Source organism: Cuculus canorus, chromosome 3 (genome assembly GCF_017976375.1).
Source record: "Cuculus canorus isolate bCucCan1 chromosome 3, bCucCan1.pri, whole genome shotgun sequence".
NCBI lineage: Eukaryota > Metazoa > Chordata > Aves > Cuculiformes > Cuculidae > Cuculus > Cuculus canorus.
Window position 1 is genome coordinate 75707133 of NC_071403.1, and position 23525 is coordinate 75730657.

The window sequence follows — 23525 nt, forward strand, 5'->3', positions numbered from 1 at the left end:
CTGCTCTAATTGGTGGTGTTACTTGGCTGCAGAAGATCCCAGAAAGACATACATGGTCCTAAAATTTCACTGCAGAAGAATAGTAAAGTAGAAACATGACCATTTAAGGGAAAATGTTAGCCCTAAGGGTGTGAGCATAGAGATAATGTTCCTACTAGGTAATTGGACTAGGTGGTCATTGTAGGTCCCTTCCAACTGAAGTATTCTGTTCTACTGAGGAAGAAAAGAGAAGGGATGGGGAAAAAAGGACCTTTAGGGAATATCAGGATATGAACTAATAAGTCTTTATAATGGGAGCCAAAAGACCCATTTCTGTGAGCCAACTTAACGTTGAGATCTAATGTTCCTTTGTGCTGCCCAGGCATCAAGCCATCTAGGTAGAGCAGTAGTTGGAGCGTTCGTATGTTGTAAGCACTGCATTTTTGCATTCAGTTTGGTTTTTTCGTGTCCCCTCTAGTCAGAAGCTTCTCTGTAAAGCTCACATTGAGATCACTAAGAGCTTTTATTGTCTGCACATCTTTTCAGGACAAAGACTTCTGTGTCATACTCGTGCCACATCATGTACCAGAGTTCCACCTGATCCAGAGTTTTGTTCGAGTTGTCCCTTTCTGTACTTCCAGATTTGATCATGAGCTTTATGTGTTCCACCGTGCGGGATTACTCAAGTGAGTCATGTGCCTTGTGACAAGAAGTTATGTACTCTCAGCTATTTTTATGGAATATACTTGCAACATCCAGCCTAGCACCAAGCTGTATATTCTGCACAGTCTAGCACCATGTATTGCAAAAAAATGTTAGTTCGAGTCTCCAAAACAGTATGGTTGAATAGCACAGGACTGTGTCGTGGAGAAATTGGGAGCAGAGCTAAATAACTTATTTAGCTGCATTACTGCAGCTGTCTTGCTTCCTGTTCTGGAGTGAATCCTAAACCTTCACAGATTATCTCCACTCAGCACAATACTGGACAGCATAGAAATAGCTTTATATTGTCAGTGAAATAAAGTAGGTGTTGACATGATTTTTAACGGAACAAGAAAAGGATATAATTATAAATATAAAACCAAGCAGCCTTCTGACTGCCAGCATTTATAAGCAGCTTACGTAGGAACAAAAGGTGCAACGAGAAGATTAATTTAAACTTTGTGTATACAGTACTAACTTAATGAAGATGAACATTGGTACAGGCAAGAGGCTGCTTCAAGTTACCTCATTATGGAACAAGGCCAGTAGAGAAACACGGTGCAGTATTTGGCCCTTTAGATGTGGGTCAGGTTGCCTAACATTGGTACTTGAAAGCCTAGTGTAGATTTAATTCTTGGAAATGTGGTATAAGTCTCTTAAGAGAAATACTGTAATGCACTTCTGGAACATGCAGAACACAGCAGTAACCTCATTGTTGAGTAACTGTTTTATATAGCTTTTCTCTTATTTTTTATGTTGATTCATTTATTTAATAACTTTCAATTTCTGTGATACGTTGAATGCTTCTGTAGTCTGAAATACTGCTGAACTGGGTCACAAAACCTCTTTTGCTATGACTTCTGTTACGTGATATGAGTTTTCCAATGGTTTGTTTGTCTAACAAGCCTATACTGGCCCCAAGCACGAAGCTTAAACTGTGGCACAGTTAGAGATTTTCTTTTTTTTTTTTTTTGTCTTCTTGTAGCTAAATACTGTGTAGTTTCAGGAAAATACTTCTGTTTTAATTGCATACTTAATCACCTTTGATGGTATACAAATAGCTCATGAGGAACTGGCCAGCTTCTCTTGGACCATTGCAGAAGCTTTTTACCATGGGATGAAATTGGACTTCTGTGTCCTATGTAAGTATCCAGCTGGCTGCAGAGAAAGCCACTGGAGTAATTCCTGTTAATCTCAGTCACAGCTGTTCAGTAATCCACCAGTAGGACTGGTAGTCATATGTCCTCTTGCGATTTTGGTCAAAATTAAACTTATTATCAAGGGTTTTTTTTAAAAAAAAAATCCAAACCCAACAACCTTACTGTTCTGATTAAAATGTGCATATTCCAAATGATACCAGCCCTTCTGTGAAAACAGAGTAGGGTCATTAGTAGCATTTTCCAAACTGCCCTGCAGCTGTGCAGAAAATTAAGGGAAAATAGCCTTTCATTGAGCTTCAGGATCAGAAAAGCTTTGGAAGAAACCAGATGAAGCTTTTGGAAAGTTTCTGAAGATGAAAAAACTTAGTGAACAACAGCAGATCCTCTCTAAAAAAAACTAAAATGTGAAATAGTAAAAGATCAATATATTGTACTTGCGCCAAGGGCTTTCGAAAGGCATGTGAGTGAAAAGGAAGTAACAGAAAAATGGATTAGAAGAAAAGCAGAGTAAGAAGATGGGAATATGAAGACATGAAAGGGCAAAATCAGAAGAGGTGCAGGCACAAAATGAGACACTGATTAGTAAAGGTTGTAAAAGGAATAAGAAAAAGTGTTAAGTACACAAAAAGCAAGAGTGCAGCAAATGGAACTATAGGTCTGCTACTTAACAGTGAAGGAGCAAAAATAACAGATGACAAGGCATAGGCTGAAATGCTTAATGGGTACTTTCCCTCAATTTTCACTAAAAAGCATAATAATAATAGTGTCCTGGTCTCTGAGCAGTCAAAGGAATTGGGCATCTTGAATGAGTTAATTCATTACTGGAAGAGAAATGAGCACAGACCTTAGATAGTCCTTCCTGCTATTTCATACTCACAGTTGATCTGGTGGGTTTGTCTATTTTTTTTTTTTTAACGTTTCGATTTTTTGCATGCTGTATTTTTTTCTCCTTTTAAAAATGTGGTTCATTATTGACACAACTGCCTTCTGTTGGACCGGAGTGAGGTGGAAAACTTGCGTACTGGACTCAGTGGAGAGGCAGGAAGATGGCACTCTTATGGGTTGCAGAGTGAGCCACATTGCTGGTCTTACTGACAATCATCCTTGTCACTTGTTTGATATTGTAATTAACTGTCTGTGGAAATGTGTGAACAAACATGGAAGCTAAGCTGATGGTTGCTTAGAAGTTCAGGATTAGTTTATGATTTGATAATGAAATGTGTGCTTTTGAGTGCTTAAATAATCGAGTGGCAAATGATCAGCAAGATTGACCTGTGAAATTTCCCAGAGCATATCAGATATTTGGTAGGTTTAGTGTTTTAAGGTACTGGTGCCATTCATTAAAACCGTGTTCCACAAAATAATTTTTAACATGACTGTGACTTAGTTTGAAGAATAGCACATACAAGTTCAAAGTGAAAACAAGAACAACAAGAATGGAAATTATGCTACATGAACTGCAAGATTTTTAACTGTGGGAGAGAGAAATTAATTCTTGGAAATTAAATTGTAATTAAATTCCTTGAACAGCACCATGTAAGTCTTTGTTATATGAGCCTTGTGTAACTAGAAAGGGTAAATACCTTTAACAGACAACATGAGAGAGTTCCTCAGCTGCTGTAGGCTTTCTCTGGGAAATAATTATTTTTCGTAATTAGTGGATAGGAAGATGTTTTATAACCAAGTGTATAGCCTAGATAAGTGCCAAGATATCCTTGTCTGTAGCTAATGTGTTACTGGTTATATATATTGCACAGACATTGTTATACCCTGTCACTGTTGTGTGGTTACTAACTGGCAATCTTATGTTTATCAGAGGCATTTTATTCATGTGAGTTTATCCTCATGGATTGCTATTTGAAGAACCGAGACCTAACACAAGTGTTAATAATTTGGTTTTGTTGGAGAAATCAGTGTTGCTGCCTTTCTTTTGTACGAAGGACTATGATTCGCTTTGTTTTGTTTTTTTTTTTTTCTCTCTCTCCTTTTTTCTTATCGTTCTCTGTTTCTTTTCTTTCTCTTTTCCTATGTGTATCAGGGTGCAATTTTGGATTCTGCTTTAACTTTGCCTCCTTTCTCTGCTGGCTGTTATTCACATGAAGATTAGGTGATATCTGTGGTTATAGCTAGTCATTGCTTTGTGGGGTTGGGCATAAAGCCTGTGTTCAGTAGCAGCATTCTTGAGTTGTATTAAGCAAATGTGCAATCTTTTATGTTATCATACAAGTTGATATGTGACAATAATCATATAGGAACCAATTGCAACTTCTAAAAGACGTGTTCCATGCTTGTGGAAGGCAGGTTATCTTAAGCATGGGAACTGTTGTCTTTAATTTGTCAGAGTGAACTCTTCCTCTCTTTTTTTTATAGGTTGTTTAATGTAAGAAGGCCAACAACCAGTGACATACCTGGTGTCAAAGTGCTTATTGAAACCCTTAGCTTGAATGAAAGTATATTGAATGACTTAAAGATGTTTATTGTGGCTCGCAGGGATCCAGTGAGTATTTGAGCAGATATACTTATAAGAGGATGGGTGAATACGTCTAGAATTTATTACATTACTCTAAACTAGTATATATTATGTAGTATATGGTACTCAAGTCAGTACCAGCAGTCAGTATAGGCTGTATTCAGCCTGACTTCATTCAACCTGTGGCCTCTACCAACTGTCCTCTCTTTTGGAGACCACTCAGATGCAGGGACAGATGCAGGCTGAATGCATTTTTTTGGTCACCTACAGCCTCATTTGCATTGTTATCTCCTGCATGCCTGTCTGATTGTGTGATGAACACGTAGTTGCGTTTTGTTACATGGTGGGGGCCTCTTTCCCCTTCCCGTAATGTGGCCAGATATATATTCATCAGACAGTAGGAAACACCTGCATTTTTGTTGTGTGATTGGAAATGCCGCATAGATAATAAACTAAGCACTATCGTTACCAATCATACAGCTGTAGGGAAATGAATTTTATACAAGTGTTGTTGGAGACTATCTATTTTAATTAATATCCTTTCGTAAGATCAGAACTTGACCCAGGACTGTATTAGTGGCTGAGCCAATACCACTTCTGTAGCAGCTAGATCTAACTGAAACTTTACTTCAGTAAAGTTCTACGTGGCCAAGAGTCCATCTAAATATGATGCTTAAGCACCACGCCTTGAGTTAAGAAAAGTGCTTAAATTGGGGTAGTGTGTACAATGTATACTGTGAGGAAAGTATTGTAACTGTGATCACCTGGTGAAATACACAGTTACGATTAAAAAAAAAAAGATTGTTAATGAAACAGGAAATGTGCATATGTTGCTTTTGCCTTGCAGGATGGGACCCCAGTGCAAGCTTTCATAGCAGAAGTTTTGGATCAAATAGTTGGCATTTCTGTTATTAAAGATGAAATGGTAAATTCTGTTTCTGTGTTGTATGAAAACTGTAATGCTTAGTCCTCAACACCAAAGGCTGAGTTTCATGCTTGCTATTATACATGTAGCTAACATAAAGTATATGTTAAAGATACTGCTTCTGTAAACTTTCTGCTTTCCTGACTACATACTGTATTATTTCTCTCCTCATATATGGTGAGAAAACATACGCTGAAAAAATCGTCACGTTATTTGCAGGAAGCTGCTAATGCATTCTGAAAGTATGCCTCCTACATCTCTTTTTGGTTATTTAGCACAAAGCCATTCTGCCTCTAAATATGTTTGTGATCACTTATTTGGCTCCTAATTTCCAAAGTCAATAGGCAGTTTTGCTATGTGGACTGCAAAAAAATAGCAGTTGTCCTTCTAGTTTTGCTTTCTTAAATTTTTCCTGAACATTAGATTCTGAGTGATTATGAATCGCACACTTACACTTTTTATTTGCTTTGAGGTTGTGCTGAAATTGAATGCTGTTACTGAAAAAGTAGATTTTAGAGTGTTCAAATGTTGTTAGGCTCAGACAACAGCTGTAATGCTCAGCTTTTAATATAAAGAGTAGTTCTATTTTCAAAAGTAGTACTTAATTTTATTAAGAGCACTGAGATAAGAGAACATAGCACGTTCTCCTGAGTGAATAATTGTGCAAAAATCTCAGCTTATCAGTTCAACAGGGAAGACTTGGTGGAGGGCACTTCTTACAAGGCTCTACTCTGTAGAATTCCCCTTTCTCACTTTAAGTTTTGAGAGAGGAAAGTTTAAGCTTCTCTGTCTTGAACTCAGTAAGACTTTTTTCTTCTTTTTTCTGCATAAATGTCTGTTAACCTGTATCAGATCTTGGGAAAGGGTCAAATATGCATTCACTGTAAATAAAGGTGGACAAACTGTAGGAATAGATTTTGATACAATGAAAAGATTGAACATATTTTTCTCAAAAGCATGCTTTAATTCAGAATAACTCTAAAATACACCTAATTTCAGTGTTCAAGTTTAATTCCTTAATTGAATGAAAGCAGCTCATTGGCTCTTGCTAAAATTAAGTAAGTGTTGCTGTTTCATCACTGCTGAATTCCAAATTCTTATTTTCCAGGATATTGAGTATATTCGATCACATTACAACATTGAAGATTTTATTAATTTTAATCACTACGAACAAGAGGAACATGGACATCTTCACCACTTTGTCTTAAATCCTGTATTTCGTCACTATACAAAACACTTTCTAAAGGAGATTCTTCGCTTGGCCCACAAGTCATCTCTTTACTATCCTGTTTATCCACAGTATGTGGAAGGCAAGGTAAGGAGAAAGTTATTTATGTTTTTTATATTAAATATTGTCATCTTTGCTCACTTTATTTTTCTCTTTGCTTTTGTGAGTAACTATAAACAAGAAAATTCTTAGCAAGCTGCAACAAATTGTGCTTTCTTCTTGCATGCTATAATCATGGACATAGTTGTTACTTAATAGGGTTATCCCGTAGCACTCAGTAGCGCATGTGAGTCCAGACTTATGTAGTATCTTTAGAAAGCATGTGGAGAGCAGAAATTTGAAGTGTTCTTGGCCCTGGCTCTTTACATGGTCTGTGAAGAGAGAGGAACTCTGCCTGGGGGTGGCTCCTTCTAAGCTGAGTCACTTTTTGCAGATGTCTGTGTCTCAATTGAATTTAGGGAATGTCTGGGCAACTGTTCTCTAAATGTAGTTAGATGTCTTAAGTTGCACACATCAGTATGTTGCCCTGGGAGCAGCACAGCAGAGAAATAATCTGCTTGCTACCTCCTCACTTGTTTCTGGACATATATCTGCTTCTTACCAATGTATGTTCGTGTACTGCTGTTGCCTTGTGCGTTGTGTCATTCCCCTTCATAAATGTGCCGATAGTTTCTGCCCTTTCCTGTCCATTCTCAATAGATCAGTTCTAGGATGAAGTAGTAAGCATCCAGTGTTTCCCGCTCCTGCCTAAGCAGGAGCTCATGTCTGAGTTGTGAGCTGTAGGTTGGGTTTGACTTCATTTCTTACCTTTGCATTGGATGCAAAGGTGAAGAAACAAGAAACTCACAACTCGTCAACTAAGGAGACCAAGATAATGTTTTTATTTAATTGCTTTTAACATCCTAATACACCTGGCATATCTTTGTCACTTTCAAATCAGTTACCAATCGGGTTTTGAAAGACTAGGTATAAAGCCCATATAATATCTTTAATCAAACAATGATTTGTATTTTCTGTCATAGTTTAATGATAGAACCTGATCAGGTTGCACTGCCCCACATACTGCTCAGCTGCATAACCGATTTTGAGAGGTACCAGTATCTGTTTAGATTCAGGACAAAGTGAAGGGCAGGGAAGGAAAAAGGAATGGTGTCACTGGACATACTGTAGCATGAGTTTAAGTGCAAGGGGAAAATACTAAAAGTACATCCAGGTGGTTTATGAGAACTCTTTAAAAGTGATTTCACTGCTCTAGACTGTGTTTCATCAAAAGTTAGTGGGACCTGGGGGTCTCATTGTCATTGACAATGTGACTGGTACTTCTGCAACTGCCGCAGGAGAACTGGAAGAACCTAGTGCTACATGAGAAAATCCATTTCCAGGAAAAACATAATTTGTGGAAGCAAAATAAAAGATTCTTTCAAAAATACTCACGTGTGTGTTTCGTCATCAGTCAGAAAAGGGAACACAAGGTAATATTTTCAAGCATTGTCAGCAAATTGATATACAGCCATCTAAAGCTACTGTCTGGCCCAGCCTAGTCACCTAGGCTCCTGCCAGTGTTAATGGAGAAAACATGGTGCATCCAGAGGGCAGTTCATCCATCAATCGTAACTACCTATCTGAGGATGTAAAGAATTGCCCTCTGGAGATGCTTGTCTCTCCAGCTCTGAGGGGTGTCCACAAGGCTGGCTGGTGGAAGCACCTACCTTTTAGATGGAGACTGGGATGAGTTCTGTCCTCAATGACTTAGGTGTTCTTGACATCACCACTGTTTTTAGCACAGGAATTTTGACAGGTTAGACATAGGCACATTTTCAGAAGGATGTTTTTTGCTGTGGAGCTTTATTAAGTGTTCTCTTGAGGAACCAATGTCCTTAGGTAGCATTAGGTTCTCAGGTTCTTAAGAGGCACTTACAAAAATGCAGGTTAATGGCAGCAGATGGAAGAGAAAAGCTAAATCTTAGTAATGATTCCAGTTTGGTCTATTTCCAGGCTACAGAGTTCCTTTAAGTTACTTTAGCTTATCATTGCTTTCTAATAAGTGGTAAATGTGATATTTCACTAATTTCTCAACATAATAACATCAAGCTTTTTCAATATTTGTGGGTGGTACAATGCTTCAGTGTAATTCAGTTTGCATTAATGTTCATTCTCTAGTTCCTGTAGCTCTCTCTCTTTTTTTTTTTTCCTCTCTTTCATGTCGTAAATTATGACAGAGTCTGTCATGCTGTAATAAGTGGAATACAGCTATTTCTAATGATCCACACTATTCACATTAGCATTAGGGGTTTTGTTCACTTCTAGTTTATGCCAGTTTATTAACATTTATCACTTGGATGAACTTGACATTTTAGTTGGTATAGAATTTTTATATAAATTCATAACCATTCTCTGCCAAACAAGCAAAGGTTAGCAGTAAGCAGATAACATAGCTTAATGAGGTCAAATCAAGCTGATTCATGATCACTATGGAGAAAAATATCCTCCTGGGGAAAATACTTGTGCTGAAAAATCCCATAAACCAAACCACTTGTTTATCTGTCATTCCCACAGAGATAGTAATGTAATTACTCTCATAATTATCTTCATTAGTGTCAGGAATTATCTGCAATTCATTCCTCTGCTCTGAGTATGTTTGTTTATTTGCTGATTTTTCTCTCAGATTTAGCCAACAGAGCTAAGAATTTTGTATTTGCAAAGCCGTACAACAGACATCTGTGATGCACTGTTCTGACATTCTCTCTGCTGAAATATAGATCGCTGTCTTTTAGTTTCAGAATCCCTGTGCCCATTCCCTGACATCTGCCCTTCATTACATGTTTCCCGTGCGACCAAGACGACAGATTGTCTATCCTCTGGAAGAGCTTGGCATAAACGCTCCATCGGAGCAGGTCTCCAAGGATCAGGTGGGTAACAGAAGCAGCAGCAGGCAAAAGGCATAGTGCCAGCTAATGCAGGGTTTGGCAGATGGGGTGGCATTACTATCTCAGTGTTGATAGGTTGCTTCTTAATTACATTGAACATGGTGTCCATACCCTTACAATCGCAGCTTTGCTTCTGTATGACCGTCGCTGCTTCTAAGCTTGAATTTCAAACACATTGCAAACAGCAATCATTGAACTATAACACTTGCATACTAAATGCTTACATTTTAACAGTATTTTTTCATGATGTTTCTTTCAAACTCCCAACACATTTTAAATGTTCTGACTTAGCGTTTAGCCCTTCTTCTTGATAAGTTGTTCTAGATATTATGCTGTAGAAGTGGAAAAAGACAGTGTCATGCTTCTGACAGTTTTTGCAGAAATTGCTTAAGTCAATTTTATTTTCCAGTCCCTAATTCAGGTTTCTTCCATGCACGAGATATCCTCAAAGAAGATTCCAAAATATTGGGAATGATTTAATGGCGAAGGAAAAGGTTTTCTCTACCGAACAGGTCCTGTATGCATAACACTCATGCAACCTGGAGATTCTAAACTAGAAGTCTCTTAAAATTTCATTTGTTAAATAACTTCCACCTTATTCTGTCTTGCATTTTTAAGTAATTAAAATTTGATGTGTAAATGGTTCCTCATAAGAGTAACTAGCGAAGCTGAAATATTAGGAAAAACACTGTTAGTGATGGATGCTCTCAGTAGGTAGCCATAATTTCCTGAAGAAACATAATGATGGAGTTTTGTGTTTGTCAGTTAACTTCCAGTTGGCTGAGTTGGGCTCCCATATAATATTTTTAGTGCTGTCCTTTTCACAGTTAGTAATTTTTGGCATCCAAACTCTTAATTAGGCAGCCGTTGGCAAAGCAAAATCCAGAACATGGCTGAGGCCATTGATCTGAGTCTGGCTTTGTTGAACAGTCTTCCGTCTACGTGTACACCCTTGCCTTTCTCTTCTCTGCAGAATAAGCTATCTGATGCTTTTCTTTAAACTATTTTCTGTTTTATCTTTAAAATGAATTGTTGCTCGCTACTGGAACAGCTTATCAGTTTTTGTTGGAGCTGGAACATCACAGGCTTCCTGTGTTTCAAAGACTTGCAAATCTGTTGTCTGCTCCATTTTCCAGGTTCTTCCTGAGGATTTCTCAGAGGTACAGGTAGTGAGATAATTGTTCAAAATCCCAGAAGTTTAATGAGTTTCCATGTAATAAAATGTGCAAGATTTTCACTAACAAAGTTTTGCTAAAAAGAAAAAAAAAAAAAGAAGGCTAGCCGCTGTTTAAGTATCCCTGCATACACAGTGGCATTAATTATAGATCTTTGACAGACTGCGTTTTATCAAAACTGACATCTGGGGTTGTTCCCTTGGTGGTAACTTGAAGATAAAACTAGTCAACTACTGCTGCCTGTAGTGTTCTGAGATCTTGCAGGATCTTAGAAGCTTTGGGCAAGCAGAGATTCCAAGTAGTTCAGACTGCTCCTTATTCCTTTTTCTCGCATCTCTATTCTAGCTCACTGAGCTTGTTTTAGCTGAGGGGGCTTTTCCTTCAAAAGCACTTCTTTATGACATTGACCCATACCCACTTTGTTCCTGTAATCTGGAGAATAGGTTATCATTGTAATTCTTGTTTTCAATAGCTCTGCAATGATGGTAAGATTTTTTCATGTAAACTACAACACAAAGATTGTAAATGCAAGTCAATTTCAGAAATGTGAAATTCTCATTTGACTGCCTGTCCTAATTAATTGCTTGAGTGTCTATTGCTTCTGATGGAGATAATTGTAATGAAATTCTTGCTTTGATACCCACAAGATGCCCCTTGATATCTAACCATCAACATCTGCTTGTCAGCTACTGCTTTTTCAGCTTTCTGTCTTCCTCTTGTTCCAGCCTTTTTTTGAGCTCATTCTCTCCTTTTCTTGCTGCAAAATTTATTTTTCACCAGTAACAGCTTGGGGCTTAGCAGCTCAGCCATTCAGTGTTTAAGCAGAGCTCTTGATTTGTGCATATATATCTCTGTAGGCCATTAGTGGCTTAGTATCTTAGTGAGAGTGCACAGTGGGAGCTCTAGGGCTCAATCAGTTTGTGTATCTCTTAATACGTTCCAGCCTGCTTGTGAGCATGAAGAGATTCACTCAGAAATATTGACCCAGTACAGATAACTCAACCAGGACCCACAAGGATGCTTTCCCATTTCCTTCCTTCAAAGCCAGAAGTGAAATCAGCAACCTAAATCAGAAAAGCTTTGCCCTCAGCTAATTCCCATGCGTTGCCAGTCCAGATGGATCTCAGCTGTGCTGGAGAGGTGGTTTTCCTGCAGGTCTGGATCGGTTGCTACCAACAGATGAGCACCAGAAATGTTAAGTCTGTGGTAACTTGTTCATGTTGTCCCTCTGTCAAATCTCTCTTCCACTGCAGTTTCTGGAAAAATCAAAAAGGATGAAAACCCATGTGCCGCTCTGCCATGGGTTCCTGGCCTGCTCACTCCCACTTCTAGCAGACAGTGTGAGCTGTGTTTCATGGCGTCTAAGAAAGTACAAGTCCTTTTTCCTCTAGTCTCTTTGAGAGAGCTAGATGTAAGGTAGAGAGGTTTACTCTTAAAATCCAGAAATTCATCATATCAAACCATAATTTACCATTACCTGAATGACTATTTCACTGTGGTTTTCCAGCGACCCTGTTCTCCCTGTGTCCTTGCACTATTTCCCTTTGTTCCATGTTGTTTCTAGTTTGAACCGAGCTTTTGGGTTGTTTTGCCTCTGTGCTTATCGTTAAAATGAGTCTTTTAGGAATTCTACCCATTCCTCCTCTCTGCTTGGCCTTTTTATTAAAGCTTTGCATGGGGTTTAAGGCAACCACAATTTTTTTCACTCTCTCTCTTAAACTGCTCTGTTCTGCTTCATCTCTGCATCTGAAGACCTGTCACTTCCCAAGCAGGCTCTCCATTTCCTAAAAGGCTGCTAATTCCTATTAACATAGTAGTATCTTCCTGTAACAGTCACTAATGACAGACTGTGATTTTACCCCACTCCTTGAAATGGCAAATACATTTTGCTGCTATTTTCTGGATCTGTTCCTACAAAACTCTTATCTCCTGTTGCTCTACTGAAGAGATTTGAAAAAAGGAGGTGAAGATTGACTGAGAAAGCGCAGGGGGTGGGGGGGCATTGAACTTCCTCATCTCCCTTTGCAGCCCTCTGGAATTGCACAGATGCTAACGATCTTATTTGCATCTAGTCCTGGAAGTGCCTAGACTTCGGGATGCCTGTTCAGCGTGTGCCTCTGCAGCAAGCATATCAGAGGCTCCGCGTATTAGCTCGGAATTGCATCAGGCTATACATCTGCCATGCTCTAGGGTTTCATGACACAGACCTGAAAAAGCTCCTATCTGCTCATTAGATCAAACACTTTCTACAGCTGTTCCAAATCAAAAGGAAATCTCTGATTTTTGTATTCTGAATCGCTAACCAGTATTGAAGTGCCAATTGGCAGAAGATCCAAAGATTCAAAATCTTAATTCCCACAGTGTTAAAACAGATTAGATTATTATTGTGTTTTGCACATCTGTCAGTCATCTCAGTCAAGTTACGTTAAAAACCAGTCGGTTACAGCAGAATACTAAATATCTTTTAAAGTGGTGCTGGCCTTTACAGTGCATGTAATTACTGGTCGAGTAGAAAACTATAGATAATTAAATAATTTTTAATGATATCTTCATAAATAAACAATTTATAAACTTGTTTGCTTTCTCACCATCTGGGAGCATTCTGCTATCCATCTGCTTCATGTAATTATCAATAAAAGGGAAGAATAGGTGATATAATTAACAAGAATAACTGATCCACAATGAAGAAGAAAAATGTCACACATCTGTTGAATTGTTTTTCTTGTTTCTGCCCTTTCATTTTTATTCAAGCTATGGAGTTTATTTTTTTTTTATTTCATGGTTGCATTCAAACTGTCAGGTTTTATTGCACAGTTCAGAATTATTTTTTCTGCTACAACCCATAAAAAGAAGACAGAACAATTATTAAAGCATTGCAGAAACCCATACAGTGTTGTATAAATTTATTTTTGTTAAAAAAAACAAACAAAACCAACTCTTTCTCAATTTTTTTATTTCTCAAGTGGTGCGACAGTTGCATTATAAGAAATGTTTAGGTTAGTACAAGAAGTGTAGTGAGTCAAGGAGTGTGACACAAAAAGCCAGAGTCAGATGCTTAGCTCAGCTTTGCATTCTCTAAGGTTGTAGACTTTAAACTTGTTCAAGAGCTGAGTTTTGCCAGGACGGCTGGATGGATGTCTGGGAAATTACTTGGGGAAGGAATGCCTGTACAGCAGCGAGTCCTGTACTCCTGCAGTGGCCACAATTTAATTTCTGTGATTAAACACTTCTTCCTCAGAAGTCCTTTATTTAAAAAAAAAAACAAAAACAAAAACAAAAAACTCCAAACAAAAAAAAATTCTGTGTTACATCCCTTAATCTGTGATTGGAGATTATAATTTTTCCTTAGGAAACTTAGTTGAAAGTTGGTTTACATGAATGAAAAGCACACAGAGAACCTTATTGGGTTAAATACTCTTTTGAAGAAAAGGCCTCATGTAAGTGGAATTCAGTAATGCAGTGCATGAAATGTGCCAGTTTTGTTCTGAACAGTGACGTCAGCTGTGGGAGGTGGCATCCCTCAGCAGCTTTGTACTTGCATTGCTTTACAGGTTATGTGAATTGAACAGTTCTCACTAGAATGGCAAAGTCTGCTTAACTCGTATGTAACAAGTTAGTCTTATTAATAGCACTAGCATTTTTTCTTCAAAAGAAGACATTTTCTTTAAAACTTCGAGCAAAACTTTCAATGTCCTCTTTTCCCCTCTAAGCAGTCATGGAGCTTTTGCTGTTGCGTTATCAGTGGTGTGTTGCACCAGAAGAGGTTTAGATTGGATATTAGGAAAAATTTCTTTACTGAAAGAATGGTGAGGCACTGGAACAGGCTGCCCGCAGAAGTGGTGGAGTCTGTATCCTTGGAGGTGTTAAAAAAGCATGTAGACATGGCATTTTGGGACACAGTTTAGTAGGTGTGGTAGTGTTGGGATGATAGTTGGACTTGATGACCTTAGAAGTCTTTTCCAACCTTTCTGTGACTCTGTGATTCCACTGTTTTGCAAATGTGTAGCTTATGGGCTCCATGACTCTTTGGACCAACTAAATGATGAGAAGGTAAGGAAAGCAAATCTATTGACCTGTTCTTACATTGTGTGTAGTTCTGCGTGAAACCATTAGGGTCAGAACATGAGAAAAGGCTGAAAACTTGCCTACTGTTTGTAGTCTGGGAAAAATGGAAGCTTAACCACAGAAGAAATGGTAAATGTCAGTGTAAGGTTTAAAAATAAATTGGAATACAAGGCACTGCTAACTTGATTATAGTTTTCAGTCTCAGTGTGCATATATTCTTCTGTGTTTTTTTTAAACAATACATCATTGTTTTTAGAGTAATGTTATGACTTGTTCCATTGAGGTGTATGTTAATACATATTCTTGGTATTGCAGAAGATATGCTCAAATGGGTTCCAAGTGTCCTGGACCACTAAATGACCTTTTTTAATGTCCATTGTAAAGTTACAGGCCTTTAAAATAGAATAAAATGCTTTTTGTATGTTTGCTGTGATTTCTAAAAAACTTAGCTATCAGGTATAACTGAAAACAAATCTAAAACATTTTCAGGCTTGACTTTAACTTTTAGGGCAACTTATTTAAAAAGGAAAATGAAGCACAGTGTTTGTGTAGTAAACACTATGTTAGCATCTCTCCCGGCAAACTCTTGAGGCATTTCACTCTCTGTAGCTTCTACTTTCTTATGTTTAGGCCAGCTAATTTGAGGTTGCCCTAACTCTTTGAACAGGATCTTGAATATTTTGAGTCAGCAGCCCAGACTGAGCATAATCCATTACCTTGACTTATTAAGGAAGAGGAATAATAAGGCCTAAGAATTCCGACACCTTGCTGTCAAGGGGAGGAAGGCAAAGGAAAAGGAAGAGAACCTTGCAACACATGGCTGCAAGTCCCAGTTAGTCCACAGAATGCAGCTAGAAAAACTTAGCTTAGTTGCATTTAGGAGGTAAGCAGATTTTAAAACATGGGGGAGAGCAATCTGTTCTGAGCAAGCAAAGCTTTTTGCTTCCAACTGAACAGCTGAATGAAGTTGAGGGAGCGAGGCGTCTTCCACCTTGTGTATCAAAAAAGAAATGTCGAGAAGGCGGACAGGTACAAATGTAAGTACTAAACACTACAAAGCCTTTGCTTTGCTGTGCACACTGACCTGGAGTGCAAGGATGTGTAAGAGCACATCTCAGTGCAGCTCATGGAGCTACAGCTACTGGGAAGTATCTGTTGCCCATCATGGTCTGTATGTGTTACTGCAGAAATAGCCATGCTGCTGTAGATGCCTTCTCTCCGATTGTACTCCTTAATAAAGCTGGAATTGCACTGAATTACTAAGAGTGGTTAAGAAAAGCTGTTGGTGCTCTTTTACTTTATAGCTGTCTGCCTTATAGCAAAGTGTATTCTGACTTCGTAGAAAATCTGTAGGAATAGGAGGTTTCACTTTGGCTCAGTCAGTTCTGTGTGGATGCAGCTGAGGCACTGGAATGTACTGGAAGTGGCTAAAATGTGAAAGGTTTTTGATGGATTTTTTATTTTGTAATCATTAATTCTCTACTAAGATAACAAAGAATAAATATAGCAGAGAGCCTAGTTAGGACGAGCAAGAGAATTCCCTGCTTTTTAAATATCAGCATACATGTGTCAAAGTTAAAACAGAAGCATTCCTACATGTTATAATTTGTGTATGAACCCATTGGTATTACAAATAAAGGCTTGGTGTGTGTAGTTTTCATTTAACCAGGAAAGTAGTATTAATTTTTAAATATGTAACTGTTGCTTAAGATGCTATTGTGTTTGCCTAATGAAATTTTAATGATTTTGTAGTATGTGCATGGATTAAAATCCATTATTTATTGTACCTCCGCTTGTTGGTAAAGGTGATGGTTTTATAGCACCAGTAGTCATGCAAACACAGCCATTCTGAACTGATGGCTGATGATAAATTTCCTTACTGTAAATGTCAGTGGGTTATGTGTGTTGCTGCCATTACATCTTGTTTGGAAGGCTGACTATTACACAGTTATGGGAGGCACCAGATGGTATCATTAACAGGAACGCTCTGAATGTTTGCCGCTTATGTGCATGTGTGAAATTAAAAGTAAGATGACCTATCTTTATTTTGAAAGCATGGTGTCAGTGCTGTACAGGTGTTAATGACATTTGCAGCAAAGTGGGAGAGTCATTTCTGCTTAAAAACAGATCAGACTTGTGTTAAAGCTTCTTCAAAGCATTTTGTAGATTGACTATGGAAATAGCACAATTCCAGCCCTTAAGGAGACCACAGATATTTTTTTCACAGGAAGGTAGTGTTCACTATTGCAAAATGGAGAACCACAGCTGCTGTCACTAAAATATGACTCTAGTAAGCTGCAAATCAATCTTGCCTTGTGTCCAGTGTTGCTCTTTAGTTACCTTGTGTTCATTATTTTCAATCTGAAATGTGATAATGTTTTTCACATTATATTTTTTAAAGCTTTTAATTTTATATATCTCTTACACCTTTCAGTGAATTCAGTACACTTAGAAAATGTTGCCTCTGTTGCCATGAGTTTGTATGCAGAGTAGGGACAGAGGGCAGAGATGCTGCTGTCTTCTCCCTGTGCAGAGCATCCACCATCCTGGTTTGATAAGGGTATTGGGGTAGTTGTGATGCATTGTGGTCGTGTCTTAGAATCATAGAAGAGTTTGAGTTGGAAGGGTTCTTAAAAGATCGTCTAGTTCCAACTCCCCTGTCATGGGCAGGGACATATTCAACTAGATCAGGCGGCCCAAGGCCCCATCCAACCCGGCCTTGAACACCTCCAGGGATGGGGCATCCACAACTTCCCTTGGCAACCTGTGCCAGTGCCTCACCACTCTCATAGTGAAGAAATTCTTCCTAATGTCCAGTCTAAATCTGCCCCTCTCCAGTTTATACCCATTGTCCCTTGTCCTGTCACCACAAGCCTTTGTAAACAGCCCCTCCCCAGCTTTCCTGTAGCCCCTTCAGGTATGGGAAGGTCGCTATAAGATCTCCTTGGAGCCTTCTCGTCTCCAGGCCGGACAACCCCAACTCTCTCAGCCTGTCCTCATATGGGAGGTGCTCCAGCCCTCTGATCATCTTTGTAGCCCTCCTCTGGACCCATCTTGTTTCAACAGAAGTCCTCAGAGGGAAACCTTCATGAGCCAGCCAGCACTGAGAGATTTTTCCTGTTGAGTCTTTGCAGATACACTCAAGTCTTTTCATACTGCCTTTTAGAGCTGGGCGAGAAAGGCGAAGCAGGAGTTGCCTAAAATCAAGGCTTTAAGAAGTCCTTTCATTCATTATGGGAGAAAACACTTTAATATCTGGAAAAGCTAGTAGTATTTTCAGTTATGTGTAATTTTGTTGTTTATAGGTAATTCCTAATTTTATTTTGTTTTGTTTATTCTATATGAAGGCAGTGTAATCAATGTGTACTCTGGTGGCACAAGAACTCTATAAAGTAAACCCAAGGAGTTAAGGAGACATTGTTTAAATTAATATGGTCTTTGGCTGGGCTGCCCTGACCATAGTGCAGGAACGTATTTTCCCTATCTATTTACATTCAGAGCCAATTAGAATAAACGACTGTTTTTCTATTAACTTCTAATGGCTTTCCTTCAAACTGTTAGATCCCAGCTTCTCTTGTGAGATTGTCACTATGGAAGGAGTTTTGATTTAAACTGTGTCGTTTGTAGTCTTTTTACCTACCTAGTTGGAATGACTTAATAGCATGTTAAGAATTGTCACTGAGAGGAGAATTTAAAGAATTCTCTGTCAGGCCTGATACTTGGGAAGTACTTACATGCTCTTGTGACCCTCCAGCCTTCTCCACGCAGGACTATTGAGTGTCATGATTGTGATTTTGACACAGAGTAATGACAGGAACCAAGCTGCAGAAACCCACTTGCTGGACCTGGACTTGGGACCTTCTCCCTTCCTTCTGGAAGGAAATGGTAGAGGAGAAACTCAGACATTGAGGATTGCATGACTAACAACGAAAGTGAGGCTGGCTATACAAACAATATTGTTCAGGTGTCTTGGAAATTTTTTCAAATAATCTGTTTAAAGATGAGAGTTACCAAAATTAATTGTATAAATTATGTGTTTAGTACAAACCATTAATTTTGGTAGTTTTCAACTTCTAAATTACTTGGCATGTTTTTTTCATGTTAGTCAGTTAGCTTTTTATGGCAATCTTAGTAGGCTGAAGCATCTGTCTGCTTTAAAGGTACGGGCTACAATCCTTTTACAGGGTTGTTGTTCCAAGAGTGCAATGAGGCAGGAGCTCCTGTGTTTCCAGTTTCCAGGGCAGCTGCCACCCATTGAATTTTTGGTACAGTCACCAGCAAATCTAAAGGATTTTTAGCCTTCCTGCAGTTTTGCCTGGTGAAGCTGAAACAAGGAATTGTAGAAATACAGAAACTATAGCTATCCTTTCTTGTCAAGAAGGCGAGAAGGCTGTTAACCTGTCACGTGGTATCCTCTGATAGAAGGCATGTCAGCGTGTCATTGAGAGGATCTGGCGCTATATATACTGCTATATATAGTATGTATATACTGCTATATATAGTATGTATATAGTATGTTCTCCACTGGTATGTGGAGAAGCAGAGCTGCGTAGTGGGAGCAGACCTGCTTTTACCCCCATCAGGAAGCACAGAGGTGCTGCAGGGAAAAAGCAAGTGGAAGTTTGCTTCTTTGAACTTCCCAGCCTCTGTGCTGTGGAGCCTTGTTGCTGTGTAATCACCCATGCCACGGAGGGTGGCATAAAAATATACACTAAGATGCTGCTGGTCCTCACTGCAACTGCCAAAACCACTGAGAATGCCAGAGAGGTACCCCAAACAGAACATAACATATGTTTCCATAACAGCTTTCCCAAAACACCTCTACCTCTCTTGAGCAGTCCCATCTCCACATGGACAGGCACAAAGTACACAGGTGGCAAGGGCTAAGCACCATCCCTTGTCCTCCTTGGTAGATCCAGGTCTACAGCTGCCCACTTGCAGAAGCCTGGCATCATGTGCCTGCCAGCGTTGTTCTCCCTGGGAGTGGTCTGGTACAGGATGGTGCCACCTAAGCAGTCATTCTCACCAGGACGTTGGTGGTGGTGGATCACCAGGCAGTGCTGCCAGGGCATGACATCCACTGGAGGAATGTGGCAGGCAGGGCTCCATGGATATGCACCTTGTCACCAGCTTGGAGGGATTCAGTCCAGCATTGGGATGCATAATGCATCAATCATGCTTCTGCTGGGGGAGGAAATGCTGTCAATTAAAAGTACTGTCTGCTGGGCTTCTGTAAGCACAGTGAACCTTTATAGATGCTGGACTTGTGTGCAAGGTGGAGGCACCGGTCATTCTGGTGGCCAGATGACTGGTAACATTTGCAATGAAACTTCAGGATCAGCTTACATCACTGGTGAGCAGCATGGGTATCAGTTTGTCTGCCTCTACAGATCAACTCAGTCCATTCCAGTTGCTGTTTCCAGGTACTACTACAAGCCGCTGGCTTTTTTCCCTTGGTCTGTTGTTTCTGTGCAAACTATGCACAAAGTGTCCTCCTAGTAGCCCTTCACCCTGTGACTGACCCTGTGTGGGTCTCTGTTGTATGGACTTCAAACTTACAGAGGTCAGTTCATTGAAAGGGCTTCTGAAGAGCAGGACAGCAAGACAACCTTTTGCCATTGTATTGATAGACACTGTATGATTATTGGTAGCTCCACTTTTGCCGTTGTACCTTTGGGCACAGCCGGATTGTTTCTGAGAAAAATCAGTCTAACTTCTACATGTCAAGTACAAGAGAACAGTGATGGTTTATGTAAATGTGGCTTGCAGAATTGAAAGCAAGCTAGCCTAACCTCTCCTCTATTTCCTTCCACACTGATGTTGGGAGTCCACCTAGATGCTATCTGGGAGGTGTTTCAGGCTGGAGTTCCTAGATGCTACAACAGTTTTGTATATATTTTTTTTAATCTTGGCCAAAAAAAAGAAAAGTTTCTGTTTACTACCTGGTGCCTCCCACCTCCTGAATGCCTTGTGATGTATAAATAAACAACAAAGATGAACTAGGAAGCAATGACTGTATCAGAGGATTAGTGACTTTCTTAACAGACATGAATTGGTCTCCATAAAGCATATCTCTTTATCCTAACATCTGGGGAAACTAACCCCAAGAGCCAGCCACGCACTTTATCCCCTTGCCAGCTTGGGTGTCTTTGATCAAGATCTTGTGCCTTCCTGTACATCAGGTTCTTCCCCTGGCATATGAGGGAAAACTGTTTGAAAATGGAACCATTTAGAGTTTATGTATTTGTCCATATAAGCTGAGCAGCAAACGCTCATGAGATCTTTATGCAAGTGTGTAGTGTCCAGCCCTCTTTTGGTTGGGAATCCAAATGTTAGTGCTAAAAGGAAAAGGGAACAGTTTCTTAACGTGGTAACAACGGTTCTGCAAGGAAATTAAATGTATGTGTCTGTGCTCTACTCTCCTTTGCTGCTTTTTTGGAGTTTGACAGAAGATCTCTGGTTTCATAGAGAGTCATTGGGATTGGCATAGGATTGGCAATGAATATATAGTCTGTTTTACTAGAAGCTGAAGATCAGCATTTACCCATATCAAGATTGGTATAATAATACTGCCTTCCTTCTTAAAGGCCTTTGAGGTCTGCGGATAAAAAATACGATACAGAGGTGGAGTATTATCTGTGCAAACCAGTTTTATGGAACCACAATTGCTTAAGAAGGGTTCTTTGACAAAGACAAAATGATTAAGGCTCGAGTTTTCATCACAGTTGTGTTTCTTTTCCCCTTTCCTTCAGTTTCTGGTGTTTGTGTAAATTTGTGAATGCTTGGAAAGAGCTTTTGAAAACATGTTTACAGACATTCCTAATGAGACTGTTTGGAATGGCCAGTATCTTGAAAAAAAATACTGCAGGCTGAAAAAACATGTTTTTTCCAATAGTTTTGTTTCAAATCTCCTTGGTAAATATTGATTTTTCTTTTTATTCTTGTGATTCAAATGGAGCTTGAAATTAAAAGAGCTCTGTTCACCTTGTTTGCCTGCCACTATTACTGACCTCAGCACTAATCTAGGAACAGGTTTATTAATCAGTTTTACTTCTTTTGGTAGTTTTTACAGTATCAGAGTTCAAATTATGCAGATCCTGTACAGCAGTAATTATCACTTAGGTTTCTCAGTAACAAATGCTGAATTAAAACAAAAGCATTGCAGGCAGGCATAGAATCCCCTAAGATTCTAGGACTCCTGGGAATGTCCCTCCAGGTGGATCCCCATTATTTCCTGTAGTAATGAGGGATCTATGAAGTTGCTGAGTACATAACAAATGAGTCAGCCTCACGTTTATCTTGTAGTACCCCGAGCAGTCCTCATGAACTCAGGGGCACTTTAGCATACTTAAATTTAGCAAACATTTAAGCGTGTTCAGCTGGATAAGGCTCAAATCCTCACTGTGTAATAAAACCAAGTTTAAATTCTGCTGGGTTATAGAGTCTTTGCATGAAGAGTTACAGTGATAAGCGTAACAGCTCTTTGACAGCTGATGTTCTGCTAAGATGTATTTACCAATGCTCAATTCGGAACATCACGCTGCTCCTTTTCTGTTAAAGTTCAAATCTTTCATCCAACTTGTTTTTTCATTTTTGTGTGTCCACTTTGCATTTTTCATGTTGCAATGATGGTAATGTTTGCTATAAAGCCAGACCTGTTATAAACGATTACAGTAAACGTTTTAAGAAATCCAACAAATAGCCCAATGTTTAAAAACACAGCCAAAAGGAGCCAGAACATATTATCCAGTTTGTACCACCAGTGTATATTGTTGAGTAAACATACAATGAGTACCAACCCAGGCAAGGTGCAAAATGAGAGGCTACTGAGATGAGAGATCCGAGCATGTGCAATGGATGTACAATGCTTTCCCTGGTTTGAAAGTGCAGAGGAAAAAATGCGTGCACACGTGTTTGCTAAAACCAAATAATTATTTTATGTGTCTTTCCATGTAGAGGGATGTGTTAATTTTTAATGCTATAAATTAATCTTACTCTGGCACATATTGTGATCTGTGTCTAAGTGAAAGACACAATTTACATGCAGAGTTTATGTTGTCAGTGGAGTATTCCAAGAAATGCATCAGCATTTTTAATTGGAAGGGAAGTCTGAAGGCCTGTAAGTGGATGGCACTGGCTGCCCACATGAAAAAACATCCCCTGTGGATTAATCAGGAAAGGCACCCATTGTCTGTGGTGGGAATGGGAGGCGTGTTTGAGCCTCTGCCCTCCCAGGTGGAAGCAATGGGACAGGTGGTGCAGTGGCAGAGGCTGTTAGATACCAAGGGGAAAGGAGGGCAAATAATGTATTTGATAATTGAAGAAAAGATATTTTTCTGAGCTAGGTGCCTTTTCTAACAATGACAATTATTGCTTTTTGCCTTACATTAGTTAATGATTGCTGGTTTATTTAATAAATTGGATACAAAATAAACAAGTTAGAGTTTGCTATTGGCCTATCAATTATGATGTCTGATTACTCCTCTGGGGAACATATGTAGTCATTTGTCCTGACATTTTGTTAAAATAAGGTGGTATTATGGGACCAATCCACCTAATTCCTTACTCCCTGGGGCCATTTAGTGTACTTAGCTGTTAGAAAGGTGATTTCTGAAGCATGACAGCTGTTGGTGTTGGGGCCATTGTGTGGTGAACAAAAACAGTTATATTCTACTCATACGCTGCCTTTGTATCATTGATACAGCAGCCATTTCATAAATTAGATACAAGTCTTCCCTAGGAAATTGTGTTACTGCTTTGTATTTCATTGTTGGAGCACATTTAAAAAAAAAAACAACACAGCACTGCAGTAGGAGGAGATGTTTGAACTTGGCATTGCTGTAAGGTCTGTTGGCTTTATTCTATTAGCTGCTGACATTCCTGTCTGATTATTT

At 39.1% G+C, this 23525-nt stretch overlaps 1 protein-coding gene across 2 annotated transcripts in view; it reads left to right on the plus strand.

Moving 5' to 3' along the window:
* CFAP61 (cilia and flagella associated protein 61) overlaps positions 1-23525 on the plus strand; it is a 115833-nt gene that overhangs the window by 30296 nt on the left and 62012 nt on the right. For both annotated transcript variants that reach the window (XM_054062493.1, XM_054062495.1), the window contains exons 11-15: positions 526-665; positions 4212-4338; positions 5159-5236; positions 6345-6551; positions 9239-9373. In XM_054062493.1, coding sequence (XP_053918468.1) covers positions 526-665; positions 4212-4338; positions 5159-5236; positions 6345-6551; positions 9239-9373 — 687 coding nt within the window. The remainder of the gene's footprint in view (positions 1-525; positions 666-4211; positions 4339-5158; positions 5237-6344; positions 6552-9238; positions 9374-23525) is intronic.